Here is a 10,466-nt window from a genome sequence, read left to right on the forward strand (position 1 = left end):
TGCAGCCCCAGTTCCCAAACTGGGGCAGTCACTGAGGCCACCCCCGGTGGGCCTTTGCTTTCCCAAATCCCATCCAGCAAAGGTTCCACATCTTCCTGCCCCACCACGAGGCCAGGGGAGGCAAATCCGCCCCGCTCGAGCTCCTCCTGGCTCCCCGGTGCCACATTCCCGGGGTTCCCAGGACACACTCCCGGCCGTGGGAAGAGACCGGAGTGCCCCAGGGTGCTAATTAGCCTTAATCACGGTAATTAGCCTGAGAGTCGAGCAGCAGGGCTGTGTCCCCTGTGTGTGACAGCACAGCTGTGTCCCCGGCCAGGCAGAGCCGCTGTGGGCAGGGAGGGTGATGAGGGTGACAGGACACAGCCTGTGCAGTGTCACTGTCACCGCCAGCCCCTGGGTACCCCAGGACCTCCCCCAGCACCCCCAGGGCACAGGTGCCCTCTGCCAGGACAGACCCTCTGCCACAGGAGGTGGCACCAGGGGGTGAGAGATCCCCTCTGGGGGATTCCCAGCCCGTCCTGCCGGCCCAGCTCAGCTCAGGGGTCCCACTGTGCTCACAGCCGGGTACCCCAACCCCCCCGTGCCCTCCTGCATCCCTCCCTGCCATCCCTCCTGCTTCCCAAACCCCTGGAACTGCCGGGATCGCTGAGCCCCCGCTCCCTGCAGGCCCCAGGAGCTGATCCCTGAGGGTGAGCAGGGAGCCAGCACCCCGAGGCAGGTCCCACAGCAGCTCCCATCTTCCACACCCATTAAATAGTGTGACGCCATGGGGACAGAGGGGGACACATCCTGTCCCACTGCTCCCAAGCACCACTTGGGCCATCGTTTTTTCCTCCCCAAAATCTCCTTCTACCACAGATGAGACCCAAAGGAGAGGGAAATTTCCCCCAAGCACATGGGAGCTCTTATAAATCTTATTAAAAACCTCTCGGAGTTTAATGTCCTGGTTAAACACAGCCTGAGCTGCTCTCTGCCCACTTTGCATTCCCACTTTTCCAGCCCGTTACGTCCATATTTTGGAAATTGAAATAAATAGCTGCTTTCAAATGGGAGAAAGGAAAAAAAAATCAGTGCCAAGGGGGCCATTCTGAGCTGCTCCAAGCATCCCCCAGGATTTGGGAAGAATGTTCTCTCCCTACTCAACCCCCAGTGTTCATCAATTCCAGCCACACTGGCCGCGGTGGGGACAGGGACATCCCCGGGCATTCCAGGGAGAGGAGGGATAGGGACACAGCCTGGAGCACCGGGATGGGGGTGGGAAGGTTCCCACCCGCCGGCACTGCTCATCCAGGCCGGCAGTGATGGACACACAGACCTCACCCCAGAGCGGGCTGTTAAAACAGGCAGGACTGAGGGATTTGGGGGTTTTGCATCCCTGCCCCTTTCCCAAAGGACAGGATACCCTCAGGCGATGGCTGCAGCACCCCGGGGGCTCCCGGCGATGCCAGCAGGATCCCGTTCCCGTTCCCGCGGTGATGTGCAGTGGGATACAGAGCCTTTCCCAGCCCTGGGAAGGGGCACGAGGCGGGGAGGATGTCCTGGCACCCGCCCCCAGCATCCTCCAGAACGCCCAACCCACCCCTGTGCCAAGGTTTGCGGGGGCAGGGCTGGGAGCCCGAAGCTGGGTCTGTGTCCCAGAGGGGAATGGGGGTTTCCCTTTGGGAACTGAATTCCTCCACAGCGAGTTTTGGACTGGTGGAGCCCCAAACCCTCTTCCAGGCCTTCCCTGGGGTTTCTCTCTGCAGGAACTGAGCAGAGGAGCCAAGAGCACTGCTGCAGAAGGGAAAAGTGGTGGGAGATGATGCCTCAGGTTTAGCTTTTCTGGTTTTCAGATTCTGTGCTGCTTTAGTGTGTGGGTCTGGGCTTCACGTTATGGGATGGTGAGCTCTCTGCACAGAGCAGGGAAACAAAACAATTCCTGCTCCAGCTGGGGACCAAGGACAAATGATCCAAACCTCAGGCCCAAGAGCACAAACAACGTGGGCTGGAGAGAGAAAAGCAATCAGGATGGGACTGCATGGGCTAAAGCTGGAATGGGACAATGAACTCCAGTGTGCAAATGGAGCAGAGCTGATCACAGTGAGAGCCCCCGGGAGCACTCATGCATTTTGGGACCATTTTGGTTCATCTTGGGTGCAGCCCTGGCTGGGCTCTGGTGCTGCCCAAGGTGGATCCATGGAGGAGATCCTTTTAATAAATCCCTGCTGTATTCTGTAGCTCTGTCTAGGTCAGCCTTCCCAAGGCATCAGAGCCATCAGTGCCTGGGGCAGGGAGAGCAGTCTGTGAATAAATAACACCATGAGGAGTCCACGAGGTGCTCCTGGATCCTCCAGCAGCAAATCCCCAAACAAACCCAACCTCTCTGCTGGAATAACAACCCAGGGTGCTCAGCACCCCTGAATGCTGCCACTGTGTGGGGATGTCCCTGTTGTCCTTCCAAACATGGCCCAAGCCTGGGGCAAGCGCTGGCCAAAGGCAGCAGGGAAAGGCCAGCACACCCAGAGTTCATTTCTGGCTGTGGTTAATCACCTTCAGGGCTGAAAAAAACATTTTCTCCCCAAACCCACTCACTTTGCCTCATTTCTCCTGCATTAAGGGCTGTTGGGACGGGGAATCTCTTCCACCTCCCTATCATGGTTGAATATTAGGAAAAAGTTTTTCATGGCAAGAGTGATAAAGTTCTGGAATGGCTGCCCGGGGAGGTGGTGGAGTCACCATCCCTGGGTGTGTTTGAAACAAGCCTGGATGTGGCACTGGGTGCCAGGGTTGAGTTGAGGTGCTGGGGCTGGGCTGGACTCGATGATCTGGAAGGTCTCTTCCAACCCAGGGATTCTGTGATTCTGTGAATCTTCAGGGCAGGATGGTTTTAAACTAAAAGAGGGATTCAGATGGGATATTGGGAAGGAATTGTTCCCTGGGAGGGTGGGGAGGGGCTGGGCTGAAATTCCCAGAGCAGCTGGGGCTGCCCCTGGATCCCTGGCAGTGCCCAAGGCCAGGCTGGGGCAGCCTGGGACAGTGGGAGGTGTCCCTGCCATGGCAAGGGTGGCATGAGATGGGATTTAAGGTCCTTTCCTACCCAAACCCTTTCAGGGTTCTGTGATCTTCCCTCAGAGCAGCCACAGACCCTGAGCCCCTCCAGAGGCTGTTTTGCCACATCGCCCGTCCTCGGCTTCCTCTTCCCAGCCCCCTCCCGATGGTTTGGCAGTGGATTTTGGGATGGTGCATGCCCCTGCCCCATGGGCTGCCCAGGATACAATTCCGGGGGGACTCTCCCGTGCCAGGCTCTGCTCACCACCATTCCCTCATCCCACACCTTTTCTCCAGTGCTGATATTATTCCTTCTCTTCTTCCTGCCTAGTCCTGAAATGAGCACCATTGATTTTTCATAGCACTAATTTCTTTCCTAACAGAAGCCACCTGGGATTAAATCAAATTCCTTATCAGCATCCAGACTATTGCTGGGGCAGCTCAGCCCCTTCCAGCAGCCAAAGCTGGGAGCTCTAGAAGAAACAAGAGCCAGGTTTGGCTGGGCAAGACACATTTCCAGCTCTCCATGAGCCCCCCTGCTTTAGGCCTTTCTGCTCACATCAACCTTTCCTTCCCGGCTCTGACGGCTCACTGTCGGGCCAGGCTGGCTTCAGCCTCATCCTCTTTATTTTCTCTACAACCCAGCCCTCTGAGACATTTATTTTCCAGTCCCCCTCGCTCCCAGCTCTGTTAAGAACCGCCATGAATGATTTAGGGAGTTCTTCAGGCAGCCTCGTCAATCCTCTGGGGTGCACATTAGCTGGTCCTGCAAATTTAGACGTACGGCACTTTAATCGTGGTTTTAATTGTGAGCTGTGAGGCTCTGCCTTCCCAAACACACGTCAATAAACCTTTCCAGCCTGCCTGGAATGTGGATGTGCCGGAGGATGCTCACCCACACGGAGGTCTGGGCTGGCCGATGTCTCTCCGCGGCCACCCACAGCCTCGGTCCCTGTGGGGCCCTGGGAGCGCTCACCCGGGGAGGTGACGGGCTGGGGTGGGGTTTTCAGGCTTTTAAAACACATTTCCCACCTTGGGGCCGGCTCTGGACCCTCTGCATCCCTGGAGGATCCTCATCCCTCCATGCCGGCACCTGTGACCCCACAGTGCCGCAGGTATCAGCATCCCCATCATCCCCACCCCACGGAGAGGGGATGTGGGGGAGCGAGGGGGCTCGGGGAAGTGAGGGACTCCCCTCGCCATCCCCGCGCTCCTGCCAGCCCCCCATTTCCATGGCAACCATGCAAATGGGAAAGCTTTCCATAATCATTAGGGAGCGGAGCGGAGCAGTACAAACAGTGGCGGCAGTAGATTACAAGCCCATTATGAACAGTCGCACCTTCTGAGCGCTAGTAATTACACCTAATTGTGCATTTAATTGTGTAATTGAAAACCTCCATCCCGAGTTCAGCCCGGGCTCCTTTCCCCCTTTCCGGGCGGGGGGGATGCGGCCGGGGGCGGCCCCGGCCCCGCGGTGCCCGGGCCATCCCCGCGCCGAGCACCCGGAGCCGTGCGAGGACAAAAGACGCCGGCAGAGGTGGGAGGAGGGTGGTTCCCACCGGTGGTGGCCAAAGCCAGGGAAATCAGAGCAGGAAGAGAGGGTGGGAGGGCACGGAGCCCCCAGGGTGCAGAGGGGTCCCACTGTCGCACAGGGATGAAGGATCACCCTCTCTCCCTTCACCCATCCCTCGTTAAGCCGCACTCCTGATCCTTCTCCAGCCTTGGAGTCGGGGTCACATCCCCGGTGCCCTGCGCAGACCCCCGGCTCGGGGAGAAGATGGGATGGACCCGCGGCCCCGCTCCTGCGCCCCAGCCCCGCAGGGACCGGGGATGCCAGCGCCACTCTGGCGTGGCACGGCACGGCACGGCACGGCATGGCATGGCATGGCATGGCATGGCACGGCACGGCACGGCACGGCACGGCACGGCACGGCACGGCATGGCACGGCACGGCACGGCACGGCACGGCACGGCACGGCACGGCGTGGCGTGGCGTGGCATGGCACGGCACGGCACGGCACGGCACGGCACGGCACGGCACGGCATGGCACGGCACGGCACGGCACGGCACGGCACGGCATGGCAGGGCATGGCACGGCACGGCACGGCATGGCACGGCACGGCACGGCACGGCATGGCATGGCATGGCATGGCATGGCATGGCGTGGCACGGTATGGCATGTCACCGCGTGTCACCGCACGGCCCCGCACCGCACCCCGCCAGCCTGGCAGGCTCCGGCAGGCGGGAGGTGCCAACCCAGCTCTGCTTTTCCAGCCAATTAAAGGAGAAGGAGAGAAACAAAGAAGGAAACGAGAGCCCGGTTGGAAGCGGCTCCCGGCTCTGCCAGGCGGAGGTGCGGCACGGAGCGTCCCTGTCCCCATCCAGCTGCGGGGCTGAGCGGCCGCACGGAGGGGGCAATGGCATCGCCACTTTGGGATGGAGAAGGAGCCAGCTCGGGGAAAACCATCCTGCACCAGCGCCTGAGCGCAGCCGGGGGGCACAGAGCGGGGTGGCCAAGGGACATGCGACAGCAGCTGCACAGACCCGGCCTGACAGCTGCCAGCAGTGCATATCCCAATATCCTGATGTCCCGATGTCCTGATATCCCGATGCCACCATATCCCAATATCTCCATGTCCCCATATACCGATACCCTGATGTCCCGGTGTCCTGATATCCTGATGTCCCCATATCCCAAAATCTCCATGTCCCCATATCCTGATATCCTGATATCCCGGTGTCCTGATATCCCAATGTCCCCATATCCTGATGTCCCAATATCCCGATATCCCAATATCCTGATGTCCCAGTATCCCAATATCCTGATGTCCCGATAACCCAATATCCCGATATCCCAATGTCCCAATATCCCGATGTACCAATATCCCAATATTCTGATATCCCAATGTCCCAATATCCCAATATCCTGATGTCCCAGTATCCCAATACCCCGATGTTCCAATATCCCAATGTCCCGATACCCTGATTTCCTGATATCCCAATGCCCCGATGTCCCGATATCTCAATATCCCAATATTCTGATATCCCGATATCCCAATATCCCAATATTCTGATATCCCGATGTCCCGGTGTCCCAATATCCCAGTATTCTGATATCCCAATGTCCCAATATCCCGATGTCCTGCATCACTGTCACCAGGGCTGGCCCAGCCCGGGCAGCAGCACAGCTGTCCCAGCAGCAGCAGGCTGCAGAGTTAACAAATGCTGTGGCCTGTGGCTCCCACACCCCCACGCCCCAGCAGGGCAGAGCCACCTCCGGTCCCTGCCCCATCCAGCCCCCTCAGCAGCTCCCATTTCCCATAAAGAGAGGGTGAATCCCAACAACGGGGCACAGAGACGGCTTGGTGTCTCCTAGCTGGTGGGAAAAACAGCAAAACCCTGGAGTTTTGGTTTTATCCCACCTCATTATCATTAACATCTGCTGGTGGCCCCTCCTGGGGCGGGGTACAGCCAGTGGAGGTTTGGGAAGTGGATTTTTTCAGGGAAAAACCATAAATGGAGGCAAAATCTGGCACATGTTGCTTGTCCCCAGGACTGGGGTCAGCCAGCACTTGCAGCACGGCCCCGCCAGGGGTGAAGGAGCTTGGGGGATGTTTGAATGCTCCAAAGCAGCTCCTGTGGTGTGATGGCCCAAAAACCAGTTTCCCAAACTGGTTCAGGTGTGGGTTGGAGCGGGCAGGGCTCTGCAGGGCCCCTCTGGATCAGGTTCCTTGTGCCCAGTGGGTGCCAGCTGTACCTGGGGGCATCCAGAGCATCCCTGGGACCAGGGGGGCAAGGGAACAGGTCATGAATATTAGGAAACCAGCTGGGGTGTGAAAGGTGCCCACGAGGTGTCAGCGGCACCCTGGGAGCCATGGGAAGGTGCCTGGGCTGGGCAGGGAGGACCAGCCAGAAATGGTGGCATCACCTCAGGATGTCACCACGCTGCTGTTTAAGGGACACCAGGGCCCAGGCTGGCCAGGGGGGCTCAGCTAAGACGTGCCCTCCCTGGGCAGCCCCACTCATGGCATGAGCTGGTCCTGCAGCCACGGGGCAGCCCCACACACACCAGTGCAACCCCAGCCCTGTGACTGGGCACACTGGGAGCACAGCTGTCCCCACCCACAGAACAGAGGGCCCAGGACAGGTGTCAGGGACACCTGGGTGGGGGGACATGAGTGCCATCCCCATGTCAGGGGTGAAGCAGAGGAGGGGAGCAGGGATGGGGTCGGCGATCATCTCTGCTCCCTGAGGCTCCATCCCAAACCTCAGCTCTGCCTGGTCCAGGTGCCGTGTCACCTCAGGGTGCCCTTGGTCACCCCAGGGGACACCTGGGTGGCACTGCCACCTCCAGTGTTCTGGGGCTGGCTCAGCACAGGGCCATGGGTGGACACCCAGACCCCTCACCCTGGCATGAGGATCTGAGGGTCGGGGGCATCTCCCCATGGCGGGGTGGAAGCTGCTGCCTCCAAAACCAGGAAGGAGCTCTGGAGAGCATCCCAAAGGATGAGCTGGTTCAGGGTGAGCCTGGAGTGGGAAGGGAAAGGTCCCTGGTAAGGGATTGGAGCCTTTGGGGATGCCAACAGCACCAGGACACACGGGGGGAAGGTGGAGGGGACAGCCTGACCCCAATTAGCAGCACAAAGTTCCTCTGGGTGTGAGCAGGAGCTGCTCTCCCAGCCCAGGAGCTTGCACCTATTCAGCCTTCCCCCGAAATTAATAGATTAACATCTCTCAGATCTGGGATATCTCGGGGAATAATCACCAACAAACCTGCCTGGGAGCTGAGTGGTGAAAAGGAATGTGACCAAAAGCCAGGAGACTCCTGCACACCTGGAAAACTCCTGCTGGATTTTTCCTGGATCAGGTGAGCCAAACACCAAGCGAGACTTCACAGCCCAAAGCAAGGGGACAGCTGGGGACACAGAGGCCATTCCTGCTGGGAATGGGGGGACTCCAGCCTGGGAATGATCCCACTGTGCCTCTGCTGCCCAGGGCTGAGCACTGGCTTCAAAGCCTCCCCCATCCCCCCAGCAACACCTCGGGTACCCCCCATCCAAGAGTGGGGACCCCTCCCCACCCGCTGCCTTCTGGAGGATGAAGAATGAACAGGAGCTGGGAAGAAAGTGCCTGTCAGCAGGATGCCACCATCATCTCCAGAGGGCTCTGGAGCCCGTTTCCATCGCCGCGTCCATCCATCCATCATCTCCCGTCCCCGGGGACACCACGAGCTGACCCCACAGATTTCAGCAGTCCCTCCCTGCTCTCCTCGCCGTGACGAGCCCGGCACGGCCGCGGGGGCAAGTTGGAGGCTGCTGATTCTCCATTAACGCACCACCCTGCCGGGATAATTAATCGCAACCTCGCCGGCGCTGGTTTGAGCCGAAACCCCCCGGATCCCCCCCGCGCTCCCTTCGCCGGCTCCTCGGGCAGAGCCTGATGAAGATTGATTCGCGGGCGGCGGCAAGCGCGGCACCGAATTGTCACGAAACCCTACAATCGGAGCCCTACAATCCCGTGAAAATCAACCCTCTCCTTTCTCCTTGCCACCACAGCCCGGTGTCCCCCCGCCGCGGGCAGGTGGGTCCCGCTCCGGAGCAGCAGAGTTTCCAAAGTGCTGCCAGCGGCTCCAAGTTTCCCTCTCGCCCCGACTCAGGGGACCAGCAACCCCGAGACGCATCCGTGGAGTCACCAGAATGGGAAACCGCGGGCGGGAGTGAACTCGGAGGGAAGAGATTGCAGTTGGGAACAAAGCTCACACCTGCTGGAGACGCAACCTCGGGCACTGACAGCGCAGGGAAGGGGTCCCCATCCACCTTCCCGGCCAGCGCTGGCTCGAGGCAGGAGATGAGGGTGGCATTGCCTATCTTTTAGATCAGCATTTTTTCTTTTCTGTGGGTTTTTTTTTTTTTTTTTTTGGGTGATGGTGAGGCATCCCCGAGCTGGTCCCAACACAAGGTCACCGCCGAGGCGGCGTGGGGAGCGGTGACAGGCAGCATCTCGCACAAAGCACCCCCGGCATGCCGATGAACCTTACCAGCTGCAGGCAGCAGAATCCCACCAGCGTGCATCGCCCGTTGCATCTCCCCATGGCTCCCCAGCCGGATCCTCGGGGCTCCCTCACCGTGGCCTCGCTCCGCCGCCGCGCTCCAGCTCCTCACCAGCCGCCCCTTGGCCACCCGGGGAGCGTCACGGGGGGCTCCAGCACCATGTCCCGCTCTCCAGCCTCCGGCCAGCCCCGCCGGCTCAGCACAGCGGCGGGCTGGGCTCGGCGTGGGGCATCGCCCCCCTTCTCCCTCCGCCCCCCGCCCCGCTACAGCCCGCTCGGGCGGCGCGGGGGCCGCGGGGCCACGCAGCCCTGGCCGCCCATCCCCGGCCCGGCCCGGCGCGGAGCCGTCCGCTCCGCTATTGTCTCCCGCACAGCCGCGCTCCGCGCCCCGGGCGGGCGGGCGGGGGGCGCGGGCGGGGCCGGGCGGCGCGGCCGGAACAAGGCGGGACGCGGCAGCCGGCGGGGCGCGGCGGGCGGCGCGGCCGGGCGGGGCGGGGGGCGGGCGGGCACGCCGCGCCGCGCCGAGCCCTTGGCGGCCTCCGGGGGCACGGGCAGCGCGGCCCCTCCGCCGCACCGCGGCTCCCGCCTGGCCTTATCCTTGATCATCAGCGTTTGTCTTTTAAATCGCCGATTTTTGTTGTTATTCTTTTTTCGCCTCCGGAGCCAGGCGCGGCTGGGTGAGACCTTGGGGAAGGGCTGCGAGATGCTCCCCCCCCGTTTCCCCCCCGCATCCCCCGGCCCTGCGGCCCTTGGGCGGCGCCTGGACCCGCAGCACAGGGACACCGCCACCTCCCCTGGGGTGGCCATGCCAGCGCAGCAGCTGGGCTTGCGGGGAGGACAGATGGCCGGGCCCGGCGGGAGCGCCCCACATCCCCCCGCAGAGCCCCGCTCCGCTGAGCCCCGCTCGGCACACGCGGCAGGGGCCAGGGGCGAGTGCCGGCCGGGGGCAGGGTGCCTGGGCAGGGAGGTGGGTGCAGACAGGGCGGACACGGCCCCTCACCGCCACCCACCCGCTCGCCTTTGTTCTGTTTTCACAGCACACCTTCGGGGACATCGCAGAGCGCGAGGAATCACCGGGATGCTGCTTTTCCAGCGCTTTAGAAACCTCTGGCTGAAATGCCGCCTGGCAGAAGCACTTGGAAACAGTTTGCTGCTTTTAATTTCCACGATTTCTTAATCCTCAGCGCCGATGTTCTGAAGGAAGCATCTCCTCAACCCACCTCACACAGCCTTAGGTGTCAGAGCATCCACACGTCATCCGAGGGGTGAAGCTGCATTTGTGTGTGTGGTCCAAACCCATCTAAGCTTGCCAGGGCTCATCCCTGTGCGCTGCTGGGACCAGCCTGCAGCACCTCCCACACCTGGAGCTTCTCCTTCTCCCTCCACGAT

The 10,466-nt window shown here is 61.1% G+C and overlaps 1 protein-coding gene across 1 annotated transcript in view; it reads right to left on the minus strand.

The window, feature by feature from the left end:
• The window catches only part of NKAIN1 (sodium/potassium transporting ATPase interacting 1), a 33,998-nt gene extending 24,476 nt beyond the window's left edge, over positions 1 to 9,522 (minus strand). The window contains exon 1 of the mRNA XM_068172586.1: positions 9,066 to 9,522. Coding sequence (XP_068028687.1) covers positions 9,066 to 9,119 — 54 coding nt within the window. The 5' untranslated portion in view covers positions 9,120 to 9,522. The remainder of the gene's footprint in view (positions 1 to 9,065) is intronic.
• Between the last annotated feature and the right edge of the window lie 944 nt (positions 9,523 to 10,466).

The sequence above is a fragment of the Anomalospiza imberbis genome, chromosome 25, assembly GCF_031753505.1.
Source record: "Anomalospiza imberbis isolate Cuckoo-Finch-1a 21T00152 chromosome 25, ASM3175350v1, whole genome shotgun sequence".
NCBI classification, from domain to species: Eukaryota; Metazoa; Chordata; class Aves; order Passeriformes; family Viduidae; genus Anomalospiza; species Anomalospiza imberbis.